The following is a 20,520-nucleotide window of genomic DNA, read 5'->3' as shown; positions in this document are numbered from 1 at the left end:
TTTGTTAATACTTGGCCATGTGATTCAACTTTTCTCCTAGAAGATGATTAATTTCCTGAACACAAAAAAGAGCATTCCATCTTTGGTTATTATGGGTATGGCTGTGTTTCCAAGGGAAATGGCATGATGAGTAGTATTAATGATCTAGATGTTTTATTCAAAGGCTGCACATTTTTCCTGCACATTCATCCTGAAATAAATTATTGTCATAAACTTCTGCTTCCATTTCTTTTATGAAGCTATAATGTATAAGTGTATGCTGCAACCATCAAGCTTTGTCCGACATATCTGCTAGACCGACTAAACAAGGACCCTTAGTCATTGTCACTTGCCAATGGGTGTCTTGGCCACTGAAAAGATATCTTCATGTGCAATGACATGATTGCTCTAGCCTGGAATGAGGCATACCTGCCTCTGTTTGACTCCATATAAGGGGCATTTTGCTACTAGGAATCTAGAAGGTACTCATTAGGAAAAGTTAAAATTGTATTACTTTTGAGCAAAAACTATTGTCAGGTAGGAATTAGGCCTTTAATAAAGAACAAATTAAAACAAGGAGTGAACTTATTCATGGAAATGGAAATATATAATTTAATTTTGTAAAGAGTCATTAGAAGAATGAATAACTGTTTAAACCCTTTGTGTGTTTTTAAAATTAGAATGTCAATCATTTTAATACTTTATTTAAGCAGCTGGCACAAATGGATTAAAAATTATTTGGGTATCTGGATCTGACAAAATGTAATTCTGAGGATACTGTTGTAGGGCAGGAACTGGAAAACTTTTTCTATAAAGGGCCTTGATCATCAATTGCAGGTCAGGCAGTGTCTGTCACCTTGTGTCACGGTTGCACAAAACAGCTATGGTCATTATGTAAACAAAGTAACGTGGTTGTGTTCCAATAAATTTCATTAAAAAAAGAAAAGAAAAGAATACAGCAGGCAGGCCTGATTTGGTCTGTAGGCCATAATTTGCTAACTCCTATACTAAAGGATTCATTTCCAAAGTGTGATTTCTGAACTAGCAGCATTGGTATTACCAGGGATCTTGTTAGTTATGGAAGTTTCTGGGCCCTGCTCAAGACTAGCCTCTAGTGCAACTGGAGTGTGAGAATCCCTGGTTCTAGAGTAAAGACTAACTGACATTACTCCCCCTCCAAAATATTTCCTCCCCCTCACACCTTTAGGCCTGGTACCTTATACATGAACAGAAGATGAATGAACAGGGAAGATGCATTAGCCCAGACTATGCTCCATGGATATTTATTTGCTGGCCCTGGAGAATCGAGGGTATTGATTTTTGATCATAAATATGATACAGTTGGAAACATTAAAGACCTTACTGGGTTTAAGAAAGGTAAACTTTTTTGGGCTTCCCTGGTGGCGCAGTGGTTGAGAATCCGCCTGCCGATGCAGGGGACATGGGTTCGTGCCCCGGTCTGGGAAGATCCCACATGCCGCAGAGCGGCTGGGCCCGTGAGCCATGGCCGCTGAGCCTGTGCGTCCGGAGCCTGTGCTCCGCAATGGGAGAAGCCACAATGGTGAGAGGCCCGCGTACCGCAAAAAAAAAAAAAAAAAAAAGAAAGGTAAACTTTTTTAAAAAAGGTAAAATTGATTAGGGCACATGCCTCCTGTGATCAATTTTAAATATTATCTATCTCCTGAAAGTTTATATCTAAAGCCACAGAACTGTCTAACAAAAAGTATTTAGTTGTTTTTAATCATAGAAACATATAGTGGTTAATGAAAAAAGATAAAATTAAAAGGTATTAAAACTGTACTGACTGCTTAAGAGTTCTATAGGTTTTTAACCTAAGAAGCCATTACAGACTCAACACCTCCTATGTTACAGTCAAGACTAGTTTGTTTCTCTGATAACGTGCCTTAGATAGGGGGTTACTTTGCTCAGATTCGGAAATAAACAGTCAGATCTTAGTTGCAGATTCCTACAGAAGTCATCCAAACCATTCTCCACTCACATAAATGTACCACCACACGTGTTAGTAGTGCCAAGGCACACAAAAGTGTGTGTGTTAGTTTGGTCTAACAACCAGGTATGAGGACACCTCCAGGGAATTCACAGGGAAAAGTGATGGAGCCTTTCTAAATATTCCTTTTTTACTTTTTAAGTCAACAGGTATTAAACTAAGAAAAAAATAACTCTAAATAAAAGAAAGTGCATGTTTCCTAAGTTCTATTTTTTTTGGATTCCAAACCTAAAGTAAAGGTCAGGATGCTTACCCGGATAAATGCATTTTCTGGAGGGACTGGTTGAGGACACCCTGAATCTGATTCTAATTCAGGAAGGTCTATTTCTTTCACTTCCTCATCATCACTGATGCATGGTTGTCCACTAAAAGGGAAAAATAAATGTGTGTATAATACAAGAAATATGTGTATATATATATATATGTATACACACATTTACATGTTTGTGTATATACATATATGCATGCGTATATACACTTTATATATGTGTGTGTGTGTGTATATATATATATGTATATAATACATTTAAAAAAGAGAAAACAGAGAGAAAAAGGGGTAGCAGCCGATCTAACACCTCACTGGTATGTTGTGTTGGAATAGGTAAAATTCTAATCGTTTCTTTACTTAGCAGTAAGAAAATAAATATCTTAACTGTCTAGTTTAGTAGCGGTGTTGGGGGGAGATGCCCTGCTCTCTCCCCGTATCCATCCTTACTCGTTCTGCATTATGGAAAATGTGCAGTGCTCCACTTGCCGCCTCTCCCCCTCACAGCTTTTCCCTCCTTGCTGGGGGGCAGGGTTGTTGCATTCTCGGGTTCTCGATCTCTTGTAAGTAGCATCACACGTGCTCCAGGAAGACCAGCAGCCCCAGTTCCCGTCTACAGCATCTGGAACACAGGAAGACCCACCCACCGATCATGGTGCCTCTGGGAGAATTGAGGCTTTGAAGCCAGGTCAACTTGGCTTCCTCACAGTTTAGCTGTGGGAACCTTTGTAGAATATCATAGGGTTATTGTGAGGATTAAAAGAAATTATCTGCGCAAAGGGCCTGACATATCACCTGATTTCCCTTTCCTGTTCCCACAGCCTGAATAAAATGGCAACAACTATGAATCATTTTCAACTATCAGCAGCATATCACACACATACATATATACATAAATATATGTATACATGTGAACTTCTTCCAAATAGAATATATATAAAATTACATTTTTAAAGGTAACAGACTATATTCTTACTCCCATGACCTATCCTCTTTCTAAGGAGGGTTAGAGGTAACCATAAACATTGCTTGGTCCTGTACACTCATTCGACATTATAATGCACAAGAGGTTTATAACAAGAGCATCACATATTTTACTTTATAGTGTGTTTTATTATTTTATTTATTTTATGTTATAGGCATTGTGCTGTATATTTTTTATATATATACACATATATAATCTTTGGGTATATAGTGGCATTATCCCCATTTTATGGATGAACAGATTGAGGCATAAAGAGGTTAGACAACTTTCCCAAGGTCACGTAGCTGGTAGGTTATAACTGAGATTCATACCAGGACTGTTTGACCTTTCAGTCTAACTTTCTCCAGGCCTATTTTCCTTGTGAGTTTGCATAAGGTGGAAATTGCTTATGCAGCTCTCTTATGCAGAGAAGTTTTGTCTTGTTTTGTTGTTTTCATTGACCAACCTACAATACCTTTGGGAGGGGAAAGCTTCCTACCTCATAGCAAGTTACTGACACTTACTAGATTTGTAATCCGGAGAGCGCCTCTCACAGTTCTCACCGTAGGTGCCGCTCTGGCACACGCACAGACATTCGGTCCCTGAGAGCGTGGGGTGGCCATTATTAGGGCATCGAGCACATTGGCAGGGGTCAAACTTGGCTGCATATTCTTGATAAGCTCTCCTGAGGTTGTTCCGTCTTGTCACCGCACAGGGGATATTTCTTACCAGGTCTGTAATGGGAGCAAGCTAAGAGCAGATGGGAGAGAGGAGGTCCAGTCAGAGTCACATCTCTTTGGCATATGTTGCCATCATCGTCCAATTCCCGTGGAATGAGAAGCAAGGTCTGGAAAATCCCACACTTCAAAGGGATTGTTGTAGAATATGGTATATCTGTCGATTGGACTAGTGGAGAAAAGCCCTCCCCATGAGGGCGGGGGAGCTTCTTTCCCTTCTACAGTGGGTAGAGCAGCTATCTGCAAGGTTAGCTGGCTTCTGCTTTCCCTAAAACATGGCAGGTGTAAAGTACTTGGAGCTTACTTTCCTCGGAATTCTACTATGGAGAAAGCCTCACATGAGGTGTCGCTTACTTGGATTTACATCGACTTGTTTATTAAGCATCAAATGCATGCATCAAAGTACTGAGAAAAGTGACCAAGAGTTAGGCAGCTCAGGAATGCTTTGCTGAATGCTCATCCAGTTTGACTCAAGGGGAAAAATCTGGAAAGGCTGAAGAGAGGCTTTCAGTGTTCTTTGTTTTTCCAGGGACACTACTACTGGCTTTTGATGGAACCAGATGAGAAAATGTGGAGAGACAAAATAGAGAAATGAACTTGCTGGCAGGATCAATAGAAGAATTACAGTAACAAATATGGAATTAACACAAAATAAGGGCTCATTTTTTTTAAACATCTTTACTGGAGTATAATTGCTTTACAATGGTGTGTTAGTTTCTGCTTTATAACAAAGTGAATCAGCTATATGTATACATATATCCCCATATCCCCTATCCTACCCTTCTAGGTGGTCATAAAGCACCGAGCTGATCTCCCTGTGCTATGCAGTTGCTTCCCACTAGCTATCTATTTTAAATTTGGTAGTGTATGTATGTCCATGCCACTCTCTCACTTCGTCCCAGCTTACCCTTCCCCCTCCCCATGTCTTCAAGTCCATTCTCTTCGTCTGTGTCTTTATTCCTGTCCTGCCCCTATGTTCTTCAGAACCATTTTTTTAAAATTCCATATATATGTGTTAGCGTATGGTATTTGTTTTTCTCTTTCTGACTTACTTCACTCTGTACGACAGACTCTAGGTCCATCCACCTCACTACAAACTCAATTTCATTTCTTTTTTATGGATGAGTAATATTCCATTGTATATGTGTGTCACATCTTCTTTATCCATTCATCTGTCGATAGACATTTAGGTTGCTTCCACGTCCTGGCTATTGTAAATAGAGCTGCAATGAACATTTTGGTACATGACTCTTTTTGAATTATTGTTTTCGCAGGGTATATGCCCAGTAGTGGGATTGCTGGGTCGTGTGGTAGTTCTATTTTTAGTTTTATAAGGAACCTCTATAGTGGCTGTATCAATTTACATTCCCACCAGCAGTGCAAGAGGGTTCCCTTTTCTCCACACCCTCTCCAGCATTTATTGTTTGTAGATTTTTTGATGATGGCCATTCTGACCGGTGTGAGGTGATACCTCATTGTAGTTTTGATTTGCATTTCTCTGATGATTAGGGATGTTGAGCATCCTTTCGTGTGTTTTTTTGGCAATCTGTGTATCTTCTTTGGAGAAATGTCTATTTAGGTCTTCCAGGGCTCATGTTAATTAACATTTTAAGACCTCAGATGAATGATTGTCTAGTGCAGTGTATGACTCACAAGTGCCCAGATGGACCTCATTTTCCTACCATAACATGTAGAGCTCCAAGTATCTTCACGCTACATGTAAATCATTCTGCCTTCATGATGATTGAACTCCTTTATTTTCATTTAAATGAAATGAGCAGAATAGCTCCTTAAGGGGCTTTTTAAAATGTGCTTATGTTTTAGGCAAAACTGGCTCAAAGTGGCATATGACTGATTTGTGGACAAAGTATTTCATACCTAATAAAAATCACCCTTTAATGTAATTACAACAAATATAAGACTGGTAAATTTAATCAGTGGTGATAGAACCAGAAAATCAAATAAGTCTAAAATCCCATTTACCCCACAGAGCTATAAATGAAGATTTAAGAGGGCTCATCAAGTAAAGAATTGCAAGAAAAGTACAGAAATCAAATTTATTATATACATGGGGTGTAGAACACTACTCCAGGTAAGTTTAGGCAGTTTCGTGCACTAAACTCCCTCTTCTGGTATTTAATGTGTGCTGGGAATTCTAAATGCTGTACTACAAATGCTTGTTTGAACAGCATAAACAAGAGATGTGTAATTTAATGTTCTTTAAAAAGGTATGTTGTGCATACACACTAAAGAAAGACATTTCTTTTATCATCTGAGAAGAAAATGGAAAAGGAATTGTGTGATGTACAGTTTGGGCTGCCAGAGAACTGCCGTAGCTCTTACCCCTAATGCTTTTCTATCTTACCTTAAAGTCAATCACAGTAGGATTTTCCTTCACTGATTCTAACCACTCAGAAAATGTCTTCTCTTCTGGACCAGAGCTCCCTTTCTCCCACGCCAAAGCTGCTGCATACTCACTCCTCCCGCCTTGAACCAGGGATATGGATTTCTCTGATCCCTGCATAAACGAACCTGCAAGGTATTTCAAGAAAATTACGCGTTTAATTTTATTGCAAATTCAAACTTGAAAGTAAAGCCTATTTGCACAGGAGAAAGAAGCAGATGGTAGAGTCATGTAGCTCAATTAAGTAAACTAAGTGAAAAGCAAGAGAACACGTCTCTTGTCCCTATAGGGAGTTTAATAATAGAAATGATAATAATAGTGCCAACAGCTACCACTTATTAAGCAACACATGTATGCCAGGCACTCTGCACTCATTATTTATGTAATTCCCTTAACAACCCGGAGCAGTAGGTGTTATAAATATGGACATTGAAGCCAGAAGTAATTTGTCCTGGAACACATGGATACTAAGGGGGCGGAGGGGGGCTGGGATGCAGATGTAGCCCAAGGCCTGAGGTCTCTATCTCCTGCTCCTTGATGCCAAGCCTCCCACTTTTGACTTATATGGGCATATGTCTTGGGCCCCCGGAATAACATAAACCACATGGTTTCTGGTACCCAATCAGTTGACTGCCATGCCATAACTGACTACAATTACAGAAAAATGTTGATAGAATACCTTTAAACTTAAAGACAGGAGTAAAAGTACAGCTAACCAAAAAAAAAAAAAAAAATTGAACCTCAAGTTAAAAGTTGGCACAATGTTGCTTTAGAGGTACTGGCATTTACTCTATACAGCACAGATCTTTCATATAAATTTTCAAAACAATTCCTCTTAACAAATGGTGTCTTTAATATGGGTAGGAACTGAGTAATAAGAAATTATAGTGAGAAATAAAATCAAATGGAAAAGAGGCTAGTGATATGGGTAATAGTTAATGGCATTAATCTGGTGTCTGTTCTGGAGTGTCAGTAAGGATCAGCCATGCCCCTAACTGTTTAGAAATTCTACAGTAAGAGAGTCTAGGATGATTAGAACAAGGGGTGAAATATTCTCTCTATGAAAAAAGTATGGTCCTTTTCAAAGTGAGCGGATTAAGAGGGGTATAAAAAGAAATTTTTAGAGTTTTTTTGCATTTATTTTTCAAATAAAATAAGGGAGAAATTATTATTTGCCCATATATCATATACCTATTGACAGTGACTCTGACATGCAGATTGATATATGTCATAAATGGATTGACACTGGTAAGAGCTATATATGATAAGCATGGGACCCTGAAGAAAGAACTAGTTAAGTCTATTTACTATTCTATTAGCTACTTTGAACAGAATGCTTACAAATACAGCAGGTTTTTATTAGTTACCTATTTTATACATATTAGTGTATATATGTCAATCCTAATCTCCCAATTCATCCCACCCCAGTGTTTTCCCGCCTTGGTGTCCATACGTATGTTCTCTACATCTGTGTCTCTATTTCTGCCTTACAAACTGGTTCATCTGTACCATTTTTCTAGATTCCACATATATGCATTAATATACAATATTTGTTTTTCTCTTTCTGACTTACTTCACTCTCTATGACAGTCTCCAAATCCATTCACATCTCTACAAAAGCCCCAATTGTGTTCCTTTTTATAGCTGAGTAATATTCCATTGTATATATGTACCACTTCTTCTTTATCCATTCGTCTGTCAATGGGCACTTAGGTTGTTTCCATGACCTGGCTATTGTAAACAGTGCTGCAGTGAACACTGGGGTGCATGTGTCTTTTTGAATTATTGTTTTCTCTGGGTATGTTCCCAGTAGTGGGATTGCTGGGTCATATGGTAATCTTATTTTCAGCTTTTTAAGGAACGTCCATACTGTTCTTCATAGTGGCTGTATCAATTTACATTCCCACCAACAGTGCAAAAAGGTTCCCTTTTCTCCACACCCTCTCCAGCATTTGTTTGTACATTTTCTGACGATGCCCATTCTAACCAGTGTGAGGTGATACCTCTTTGTAGTTTTGATTTGCATTTCTCTACTAATTTGTGATGTTGAGCATCTTTTCATGTGTCTCTTGGCCAGCTGTATGTCTTCTTTGGAGAAATGTCTATTTAGGTCTTCTGCACATTTTTTAATTGAGTTTTATTTTTTAATATTGAACTGCACGAGCTGTTTATATATTTTGGAGATTAATCCTTTGCCCGTTGATTCATTTGCAAATATTTTCTCCCATTCTGAGGGTTGTCTTTTCATCTTGTTTGTAGTTTCCTTTGCTTTGCCAAAGCTTTTAAGTATCATTAGGGTCCATTTGTTTATTTTTGTTTTTATTTCCATTACTCTAGGAGGTGGGTCACAAAAGATCTTGCTGTGATTTATGTCAAAGAGTGTTCTTCCTATGTTTTCCTCTAAGAGTTTTATATTGTCCGGTCTTACATTTAGGTCTCTAATCCATTTTGAGTTTATTTTTGTGTATGGTGTTAGGGAGTGTTCTAATTTCATTCTTTTACATGTAGCTGTTCAGTTTTCTCAGCACCACTTATTGAAGAGGCTGTCTTTCCTCCATTGTATATCCTTACCTCCTTTGTCATAGGTTAGTTGACCAAAGGTGTGGGGGTTTATCTCTGGGCTTTCTATCCTGTTCCATTGATCTATATTTCTGTCTTTGTGCCAGTACCATACTGTCTTGATTACTGTAGCTTTGTAGTATAGTGTGAAGTCAAGGAGCCTGATTCCTCCAGCTCCATTTTTTGCCCTCAAGATTGCTTTGGCTATTTGGGGTCTTTTGTGTTTTCATACAAATTTTAAGATTTTTTTGTTCTAGTTCTGTAAAAAATGCCTTTGGTAGTTTGATAGGGATTGCATTGAATCTATAGATTGCTTTGGGTAGTATAGTCATTTTCACAATATTGATTCCTCCAATCAAAGGACACGGTATATCTCTCCATCTCTTTGTCTCATCTTTGATTTCTTTCATCGATGTCTCATAGTTGTTTGAGTACAGACCTTTTGTCTCCTTAAGTGGGTTTATTCTTAGGTTTTTTATTCTTTTTGTTGCAATGGTAAATGGGATTGTTTCCTTAATTTCTCTTTCTGATCTTTTGTTGTTAATGTATAGGAATCCAAGACATTTCTGTGCATTAATTTTGTATCCTGAAACTTTACCAAATTCATTGATTAGCTCTAGTAGTTTTCTGATGGCATCTTTTGGATTATCTATGTATAGTATGATGTCATCTGCAAACAGTGACAGTTTTACTTCTTTTCCAATTTGTATTGTTTTATTTCTTTTTTTTTCTCTGATTGCCATGGCTAGGACTTCCAAACCTATGTTGAATAATAGTGACAAGAGTGGACATCCTTGTCTTGTGCCTGATCTTAGAGGAAATGCTTTCAGTTTTTCACCCTTGAGAATGATGTTTGCTGTGTTTTTGTCATATATGGCCTTTATTACGTTGAGATAGTTTCCCTCTGTGCTCACCTTCTGGAGAGTTTTTATCATAAATGGGTGTTGAATTTTGTCAAAAGTTTTTTTCTGCATCTACTGAGATGATCATATGGTTTTTATTCTTCAAATTGTTAATATGGTATATCACATTGATTGATTTGCATATATTGAAGAATCCATGCATCTGTGGGATAAATCCCATTTGATCATGGTATATTATCCTTTTAATGTATTGTTGGATTCTGTTTGTTAGTATTTTGCTGAGGATTTTTGCATTTATATTCATCAGTGATATTGGTGTGTAATTTTCTTTTTTTGTAGTATATTTGTCTGGTTTTGGTATCAGGGTGATGGTGGCCTCGTAGAGTGAGTTTGGGAGTGTTCCTTCTTCTGAAATTGTTTGGAAGAGTTTGAGAAGAATGGCTGTTAGCTCTTCTCTAAATGTTTGATAGAATTCACCTGTGAAGCCATCTGGTCCTGGACTTTTTTTGTTGGAAGGTTTTTAATCACAATTTCAATTTCATTCTTTGTGATTAGTCTGTTAATATTTTCTATTTCTTCCTGGTTCAGTCTTGGAAAGTTATACCTTTCTAAAGAATTTGTCCATTTCTTCCAGGCTGTCCTTTTTATTGTCATAGAGTTGCTTGATTTGTGACCCAAGATGTGATCTTCCCTGGAGAATGTTCCATGCACACTTGAGAAGAAAATGTAATCTGCTGTTTTTAGGTGGAATGTCCTATAAATATCAATTAAACCTATCTGGTCTATTGTGTCATTTAAAGCTTGTGTTTCCTTATTAATTTTCTGTTTGGATGATCTGTCCATTGGTGAAAGTGAGGTGTTAAAGTCCTCGACTAGTATTGTGTTACTGTCTATTTCCTCTTTTATAGCTGTTAGCAGTTACCTTGTGTATTGAGGTGCACCTCTGTTGGGTGCATATTTATTTATAATTGTTTTATCTTCTCCTTGAATTGATCCATTGATCATTATGTAGTGTCCTTCCTTGTCTCTTGTAACATTCTTTAAAGTCTATTTTATCTGATAGGAGTAGCACTTACTCCAGATTTCTTTTGATATCCATTTGCATGGAATATCTTTTTCCATCCCCTCACTTTCAGTCTGTATGTGTCCCTAGGTCTGAAGTGGGTCTCTTGTAGACAGCATATATATGGGTCTTGTTTTTGTATCCATTCAGCAAGGCTGTGTCTTTTGTTTGGAGCATTTAATCCATTCACGTTTAAGGTGATTATTGATATATATGTTCCTATTACCATTTTCTTAATTTTTTTGAGTTTGATTTTGTAGGTCCTTTTCTTCTCTTGTGTTTCCCACTTAGAGAAATTCCTTTAACATTTGTTGTGGAGCTGGTTTGGTGGTGCTGAATTCTCTTAGCTTTTGCTTGTCTGTAAAGCTTTTGATTTCTCCATCGAATCTGAATGAGATCCTTGCTGGGTAGAGTAACCTTGGTTGTCGGTTCTTTCCTTTCATCACTTTAAGTGTATCATGGCAGGTGGATTCTTAACCACTGTGCCACCAGGGAAGCTCCTGCCTTTTCATTTTGTCTGTCTTTCTGTCCATATAGTTTTTGTTCCACAGGCTGCAATGTTGTAGTTCTTCTTGCTTCTGCTGTCTGTCCTCTGTTGAATGAGACTATCTAAGAGGCTTGTGCAAGCTTCCTAATGGGAGGCACTGGTGGTGGGTAGAGCTGGGTGTTGCTCTGGTGGGCAAAGCTCAGTAAAACTTTAATCCACTTGTCTGCTGATGGGTGGGGCTGAGTTCCCTCCCTGTTGGTTTTTTGGCCTGTGGCAACCAAGCACTGGAGCCTAGAGGCTCTTTGGTGGGGCTAATCGTGGACTCTGGGAGGTCTCAAACCAAGGAGTACTTCCCAGAACTTCCTCCGCCTGTGTCCTCATCCCCATGGTGAGCCACAGCTGTCCCCCACCTCTGCAGGAGACCCTGCAAGACTAGCAAGTAGGTCTGGTTCAGTCTCTTATGGGATCACTTCTCCTTCCCCCTGGGTCCTCACGTGAGCACTACTTTGTGTGTGTCTTCCAAGAGTGAAGTATTTGTTTCTCCCAGTCCTGTTGAAGTGCTGCAATCAAATTCTGCTAGCCTTCAAAGTCTGATTCTCTGGAAATTCCTCCTCCTGTTGCCAGACCCCCTGGTTGGGAAGCCTGACGTGGGGCTCTGAACCTTCACTCTAGTGGGTGGACTTCTGTGGTATAATTGTTCTCCAGTTTGTGAGTCACCCAGCTAGTGGTTATGGGATTTGATTGTATTGTGATTGTGCCCCTCTTACTGTTTCATCGTGGATTCTCCTTTGTGTTTGGATGTGGGGTATCTTTTTTGGTGAGTTCCAGTGTCTTCTTGTCAATGATTTTTCACAGTTAGTTTTGATTCCCGTGCTCTAGCAAGAGGGAGTGAGCACACGTCCTTCTACTCTGCCATCTTGAACCAGTCCATCCAAATTTATGTTCTTAAGTGTGCTTTGCTTTTAGAAAACAGCATAAATGTGTCTTTGTTTTTAGGCAAATTGTCATTGTGATTAATAAGCATTAGTTGAGAATCTGCTATAAGCCAGGCACTAAAAACTTGGGTTGGAGAGTTGACACATTCAGGAATATTAGAAATGTGTCAGCTGGGCAGGATTGGTAGTTGATTAACCAGTTTGGAGACTATTGCAATAGTCTCTGATTTTGCAGTGTCCCTACAAGCTGAAAACTAGAATTCATATTTGACATTTTCTCATCTTTATGTTGGATGGATTATATAGTCGAGTAGTTTTTTTTCAGTAAGTATTCAAGAATTAATATTTCCAGAATTCTCTCATGTTTTGAGATGTCTTTCTGTTACCTCTACATATGAACATATTTTCTTTTCTCTTTTAGAAATTTGTGGACATTGCTCTATCATCTTGTAACTTTGCATTTTGTCAAGAAGAAGTCTGATGCCAGCCAGATTTTGTTGTTATTCTGTAAGGAGCTTGTTCTTTCAGCTAGGATACTTGAATTCATTTTAAAAATCTTTGTATTTAGTTAATTAACTAGAATTTGTCTTGAAATTGTATATTTGAACAATATTTCTCATACAAATAATCAAGACAAATTTCTTCCTTTATTTCAGGGACTTTATATATATATATATATATGTATGTATATTTATATATATTTTAAAAAATAGTTTTTCTGTTTCATTTCTTAGGCTCTCTATTTCAGGAACACTAATTCCCATCTATTGAATTACATTTATCATTCAATTTCCATTAGATATTCTTTAATAATGGTTAATATCTGGATTTTTTTCTCTGCATTCATTATGAATTACTTTAGATCTTTTCTTTAATAATTTTATCTTCAGACAATTATATTTTGAAGTTGCAGTGTCTATTTATAGCTATAATGGCAATACTTTTCAATATTTGTTGTCTTTGTACCTTAGCTTTGAAATCTTCCTTTTCAATTAATTCTTATATTTAATGTTTTAATCCCTGAGCTTTTGATTTACTGAATTCACATTCTTATTAAATTATTCTATTGCAAAACAAACTGGTATAGAATCTGTACATTCTTTGGTTTGTATTACTAGGTTGATTGCTTTGCATACTGTTCTTTTTTGGGGGGAGAGTAATACAAATGTGTAGTTGTCATATCAGCTCTCATTTTGCTTATGCTCAACATGGGCATCCACATGTAGACCACTGATAGGCTCTGATATTTAAAACTACCTATTTATTATTATAGTAAATATGATATTATCTGTTCCTTGGCTGTCCTCCCATGACAATATAAACTTCATATTTTGGGAGTTTTTGTGGTTCTGATTTCCTTTGTTCTGAGCAGAAGTAGCAATCAGTCAGGAAGAGTAAGGGAATAAGAAAATTTTACACAGAGGAAGGAGTTATTTATAATGGTAAGGCACAGAAGAGAGCATGACTTATTTAGGAGACTACATAAAGTTTAGCTAGGCAGAGAGAGAGGCAGGAACCTATCTTCAAGGCTATTTGAAACCATGACAAGTTTAAGGCATGAGGGTTTCATGATAAGATTTGCCTTGGAGAATATTCCTTTAACAGAAAATGTGTAGAATAGATTGGAAGAAGGCAAGACCAGAGGCAAGGGAACGAGTTGGGACGCCTCTGTGGTAATCCAGGTTGGAAATGATGAATGGAAGGCATGTCTATGGAAATGAAGAGCTGGGGAGAACTGGGAGAAATATTAAGGAGGAGGAATGACTACTTATTGGATGTACAGGCTAGAAAGAGGGAGGGAGAAATCAAAGACAGCACTCAGGTTTCTGGCTTTGTTGCCTGAGCCTTTTTAATGTACTTCTCTTACAACTAATTTGTCTTTTTAAAAAAATTTTTATTGAAGTATAGTTGACTTACAATGTTCTATTAGTTTCTGGTGTACAGCAGAGTGATTCAGTTTTTCATATATATGGAAACACACACACACACATATATAATTCTTTTTCATATTCTTTTCCTTTATGGTTTATTACAAGATACTGAGTATAGTTCTCTGTGCTATACAGTAAGACCTCGCTTATCTATTTTATATATAGTAGTTTGTATCTTCTAATCCAAAACTCCTAATTTATCTCTACCCACCTTCTCATTTGATAACCATAAGTTTGTTTTCTATAATATGTCTATGAGTCTGTTTCTGTTTTGTAATAAGTTCACTTGTATCATATTTTAGATTCCACATAGAAGTGATATCATATGGTATTTGTCTTTGTCTGACTTACTTCACTTAGTATAATAATCTCTAGGTCCATCCACATTGATGTAAATGGCATTATTTCATTCTTTTTTATGGCTGAGTGGTATTCCATTGTATATATGTACTACATCTTCTGTATTTTTAGTGATTGTCTATATGTACCCTTACTTTGTAAGTTCCTTGACTGCAAGACCTAGTTCATGCCCATCTGTACTTTACAATGCTTAATACTGAGTTTGACCGATAGGAAGAATCAGTAAATGTGCATTCAGTTAAACAAACTAAATAGGAGATAAAGAAAATCTTAACCATGTCCCCTTTTAAGTAGCACTAATATTTGATTTTCTCCCTTCCCCCACCACACATAGGGCTCTGAGGTAAACAAATGAAACTAATGAAAAGTGAAAAATAGTGTAGTCACAGTCATGTGCAATATGGTAGTTAAATTACTGCCAGTCAGGATGCACTGGGTAAGCTGCTAAGAGAAAGCATTGTTACCTCCATATTTCTCTGACAGCTTGTTAGTGGTGCACCGGTATTCCACTTTTTTTTTCTTAAAAAAAAGGAAGCGTTTCTTTGTTTCAACCCGGATGCAGTTTTGGGCTTCTGCCTTCGTTAAACCTAGGAAAAGGAATACAAGCAAAAAACCCTGAGAATGTACCATGGAGAATTCAGGGAAGAGGAGCATGAGGCTCTGGGCACTTGGGGAGCTACAGGTACTCCATATCAGCACACAACTCCTCCAGTTCCCATGGGCTCAAATGATTAATGGCTTTTACAGAGGCAGTCCTTCACAGGCCCTGGGACATGCTGAAGAGAAGAGGTATATATGAGTCCCTGCCGTTTCCCCCATGGGGATCATGTTAGTGTCTCCATGTTGCCTACACACAATAAATCTCTAAGCTTTCCTGTCCTGCTGGCCACTGCCCTTGTATAGCCCCACAAGTCAAGAGATGAACACATGCTCTGTTTGGTGCCCCGCTGACAGGTCTTCTTTTGGGGTCACAGCTGATTCTGTGAGAACTGAGTCCATTTCACTTCTTCCCCTGTTCACCACCTAAAATGTAGATCTCATTGGTCACCTCTCCTTCCTGGAACACTCATTCTCATACTTGGCTATGCTTCCTTTCCCTGACTTAGCTGCTCACTCCACCTCTACCTCCAAAACCCTTTCATTTTACTATCAGAAATTCTGACTTCCTGACTCATGAACTCTGCTTTTATGTCCTTGATGACTGTTCACTCTTTCTCCTCATCTTAATTCAAGCCTATACTTGATATATTTCCACTGTTGTATCCAAGGGAGGTTGATGCTGCCTCATTCCCAGCCTCTTTAAGAGTTGGACCTGGGCTTGATATCTTCCTAGTTTTCCAGTGCTGCTTTCATAGGATGACACTCCACAGTTTTATAAATCTTGTAAAAGTCTTGATGCTCTGAAGCTCAGGACATCCAGTTCTAATTCCTTTGGTCTTCATTGTTCTTATCTTTTAACAAACTTCGAAGCATCATTTGTTAAAGATTTTGGTATCTGAATCAGTCTTTTCCACCCCAATGCTAACCATTATTCTTAATGACTTCAAAACCGATGGGTATGTCAGGGATTGAGTGGGGCAGAGCACAGAGAAACAGGTCTGGCTGTTTGGAGGCTAAGTTGGTACTGCTTATCTGGGGTAATGTGAGGAGAATAAGTGTTTCCTTTTTTTTTTTTTTTTTTTTTAACAGCTTCCTGAGTCACCTGACCTGGTACCCAAAACACCTAAATTAGAATCCAGTTTTTTTGATGTTTAGTTAAAAATTGCCTTGAAAAATACAAGCTCATGAGAGATAGAGCTATTATGTGAGCTCTTAAGCACCTTAAAGCAAAGTAGTTTATCAGATACTGATTCATAGGGTTGAAGGTTACAAGAGGCAGGGAAGAATATTTTCAGAGCTGGATGCGTCATGTGAGTATGACGCTGAAAGTTAAACCTGAGGGCTCAGATCACCGAGGAATGAGGCTGAGTAGATGGGGATGGGGCTTCCTACTTCACCGTGTTTTCAATAGTTTGACCCATTTAAAGAACTATATTACAGGTTGGAGTAAAGAATTCTTGGTTTGATGGCTGTTTTGGTCAGACTGAATAAACACAACTCATTTTTCTTTTGGTAGTATTGTTCTCTTAAGTGGGTCAGACAAATGTTTAGGCCACAAGAGGAATTTAATACGTCTGCGGTGCACAACTCTTATCCTTTCATTAAGTTTCTATGATTTATAAGTGAAAATTAAATTATATGTGACTAATTCACTAATTATAACATAATTAATTAACTATAAAGTTAATTACATTTGCTGAGGGTCATAGGAGAATGCTTAAAGATTTGAATGATGAATCTCTCTTATGAGTCATGGTGTTGGTCATGCAGTGATCAAAATATCAAGGCTTGGGCTTCCCTGGTGGCACAGTGGTTGAGAGTCCGCCTGCCGATGCAGGGGACACGGGTTCGTGCCCTGGTTCGGGAAGATCCCACATGCCGCAGAGCAGCTAGGCCTGTGAGCCATGGCCACTAAGCCTGCACTTCTGGAGCCTGTGCTTCACAACGGGAGAGGCCACAACAGTGAGAAGCCCTCGTACCACAAAAAAAAAAAAAAAAAAAAAAAAAGTCATACTGATAAATAGTGGGGTGTATAGTTTTTCTCCTCTAATTCAGAGCAGAAAATGACTTCCCAGTCAAAGGAGTTTAAAATTACCATCTTGTATAACATGATATTTTAATTGTTTAATGTTCTCTCTGTATTCCTGAAATTCTTTTTACCTTGCATGCTGAAGCAATGGCAACTTTTATTCAAGGTTTTAAATTGACTATGGGACACTGTGCAGTAGAGGAATAAATCAAGGGATGCAAGTAAAAAGCAATTTAATTTTGTTTTATTCTTCTTGCACTAGAGAAAGTGCTATGAAGTGTTCAAGTCATTTTAAAAAAAATTAATGACAAGGGATATAATTCTTATTGAATAAGGCAAATAATTCTTATTGAATAAAGCAAATAAAAACTAAGCCTAAATCTAACTCTACATTATCGAGAAGTAAGGGGAGAAGGACTGAAAGAGGGAAAAGGGAGGAGGCCAGAATATGTATTCATCTGAAGAGTGGGCAAAAACAGGTAAGCACACCCACCAGAGAATTCCATTTTATTGAGATTTGTTTCTGTCTGAGTGAGCTTCATCTCAACCACAATGAAAATTGAGCTCCAATATTATTATTGTGACTCAGAGAAGTATATATATACACGGAAATGCACATATTTAATGACTATAAGAATATATATTACCTATAAAAATATTGAATATAAGGATATATATCTTATTTATATATTAATATAAATGTATATACACATACTATAAATGCTATGTATATATATAGTGTGTGTATGTGTACATATGTATGTATGGTTATATATTTCAGTTTTATATCATATCTCAAACTCCCTTTCTTTCTCTTATTATGTGTGGCTCTGTGTCTGAAGTCTCTATTTTTACTTAAAGAGAAAAAGATAGAAGGTGAGAATATTTCAGGAAGAAAGTATAGCTCATCACTCTTCATTTTTGTTATGGGGCTTCAACTATTAAAATGCTGGATGGTTGATTAAAGATTCACATTGTTCTTTAACTGACCTGAACTCTAAGCCTTTAGAGGCTTTGCTGTGAATGCATGATGAGTATAGCTTATCAAGTGAGAAATTATTCTTGGCTACAGCAGCAGTGACCAGAATAATTTTATCCCAAGGGTGAGATGAAACCAAGTCAAGGGCCAGAGACTTCCCTGAACGATTTTTGCTCATCATAAATGTTGATGAAATTCATCAAGCAAACATTGCTCCAGTGGAAAGGATAACGGTAAGGAAACATAAGAGGCAGGCAGTGTGGAAATCCCATCACAGCATAAGTCTTGGATTTCAGTAAATCTGTCAGGCAAAAAATTTTGAAGACCTTCTTACTGAAAATCTTTCTCAAAGACATTTATCCCATCTCCTTTCTTAAAAAGCAGATCATGATGGACATCTGATCAATTAAGGTTTAGAAGGACTCAGGGAAGCCCCATTAAACATTATCATTTGCCATAATGAGATATAAGAACAGAAGGATTGAAACTCTATTCACCTCAGAGTTGGCTTGGTGTCTTTTAAAATAAATTCTTAATTTCTTTTGTATAAAAGTTAAATGATCGGGGCTTCCCTGGCGGCACAGTGGTTGAGAGTCCGCCTGCCGATGCAGGAGACACGGGTTCATGCCCCGGTCCAGGAAGACCCCACATGCCGCAGAGCAGCTAGGCCTGTGAGCCGTGGCCGCTGAGCCTGCGCATCTGGAGCCTGTGCTCTGCAACAGGAGAGGCCACAACAGTGAGAGGCCGGCATACCGCAAAAAAAAAAAAAAAAAAAAAAAGTTAAATGACCAAGAATTCTGATTTATTTAGGGGAATCTGTCAGTTGGGTTCTGGTTATTATACAATTTCCTAGCCGTGTTCTCAAGATAGAAGCATCACAAGGATGTTGTGTCATTTCACACAGGAGCCTGAAAAATTTCACACAGGAGCCTGAAAAATTTATACAAGGTACTTAAGTAATAGTAATGAATATTGGCAATCTAGGATAATAAGAAACCAAGATTAATTTTTTAACCAAGGTTTATATTGTTATTTTATATGTAAGCAGAAAAATATCACTGCTTATATCCCAAGATATAAAATTGCAACCTTTCCTCAAATGAAAGTGCTTCCCATCTGGTTTCAAGTTTTGTCACCAGTAGGTGCATATCTGGCCGATTTTAACTTAGTCCCTTGTCAAGTCCTTAATTGCTTTTCATCCTTTGCCCTTGACTTTCAGTTAAAATCATTAAAAGAAAAAGAATTAGTCCAGTGGCTAGGACTTTGCGCTTTCACTATTGAGGGCCTGGGTTCAATCCCTAGTCAGGGAACTAAGATCCCACATGCTGCTCAGCCAAGAAAAAAAAAAGAAAAGAAAGAAAGAAAAAGGACTGCCAGTGGATTTGCTGTAATTAAAGTTTTATAAAATTATTATCTCCTATAAAATTGCTATAAGTAAATTATCTTTTAGAGTTTAGTTCCAAGACAAATTTTGTTTTCCTTGAGGTGATGTCATGCATCTCTCTTTAGTTTACCACTACTAAGCAGCTTATGATGTTCTTAATGTCAGGAAATTCTGGGTCAAATCTGATGCCCAAAGAGGTGAAGCCTATTTATTTTTCCTTCCTCTTTATGTCTGAATTTTCTATTTCTATTTTATTTCCTTGAGTGTGTACTTTTTGTTTTTTCTTCATATCATTTTGGAAATAAAGCAGGGTTGAAATAAAGTCAATAAAGAAGAACTAAAAAGATAGAGAAATAGAAAAATGTATTGCACACTATCTTATCAGTTAAAAATGAAGGTTGAAGAAAGCGAACCTGAGTTCTTTAGTTCTTCCTTGCTAAACTGATAGAGGAGATCATACACGCCTCCCAGGGAGCCAGAGGTGAAATAGTGAGTCCCGAAGTCATCAAATATCCGGCTGTATAAAGCAGAGTTGTATTCTAGAGGCAGATGGTTAAGTGCTTTCAAAAAGACATCAGAAAGCTGCCGATCTTTAGTTTTCATTGTGAAATTTAAGACTTTTATCACTTTATGGATCCTAATAAAACTGGAATCCTAAATGGAAGAGGAGAAAGGATTAAAAAAAAGAAAAAGTTTATTAAAGGTAATGAAAGCTTGAGGGATCAAGCAGTAAATGTTTACCATCCACTTCATTCTAACCACAGCATTACAACAATTACTAACTCTCCATTGCATGTTCCCACAGACAAAATGATAATTTTCATTTTATTTTTTTCCAGTACCTTTTCCTCAGATGTTCAAAATGGTAAACAGATTAAGATGACCTCAATCATGTAAACTGTGTGACTGAGGCATGTGATCTCTACCAAAAAGAGATCAAGTATCAAAAAGTAAATCTCTCAGGCTTCCCTGG

At 37.6% G+C, this 20,520-nt stretch overlaps 1 protein-coding gene across 1 annotated transcript in view; it reads right to left on the bottom strand.

Moving 5' to 3' along the window:
* The window catches only part of C6 (complement C6), a gene marked incomplete at both ends in the record, with an annotated part of 75,862 nt that overhangs the window by 25,511 nt on the left and 29,831 nt on the right, over nt 1-20,520 (bottom strand). The window contains 6 exons of the mRNA XM_079701871.1: nt 2,241-2,352; nt 2,703-2,874; nt 3,741-3,966; nt 6,319-6,485; nt 15,020-15,142; nt 19,961-20,201. Coding sequence (XP_079557997.1) covers nt 2,241-2,352; nt 2,703-2,874; nt 3,741-3,966; nt 6,319-6,485; nt 15,020-15,142; nt 19,961-20,201 — 1,041 coding nt within the window. The remainder of the gene's footprint in view (nt 1-2,240; nt 2,353-2,702; nt 2,875-3,740; nt 3,967-6,318; nt 6,486-15,019; nt 15,143-19,960; nt 20,202-20,520) is intronic.

Source organism: Hyperoodon ampullatus, assembly GCF_949752795.1.
Source record: "Hyperoodon ampullatus genome assembly, chromosome: 4".
NCBI lineage: Eukaryota > Metazoa > Chordata > Mammalia > Artiodactyla > Ziphiidae > Hyperoodon > Hyperoodon ampullatus.
The sequence above is the reverse complement of the archived record's forward strand: the minus strand, read 5'-3'. Positions and strand labels throughout refer to the sequence as shown.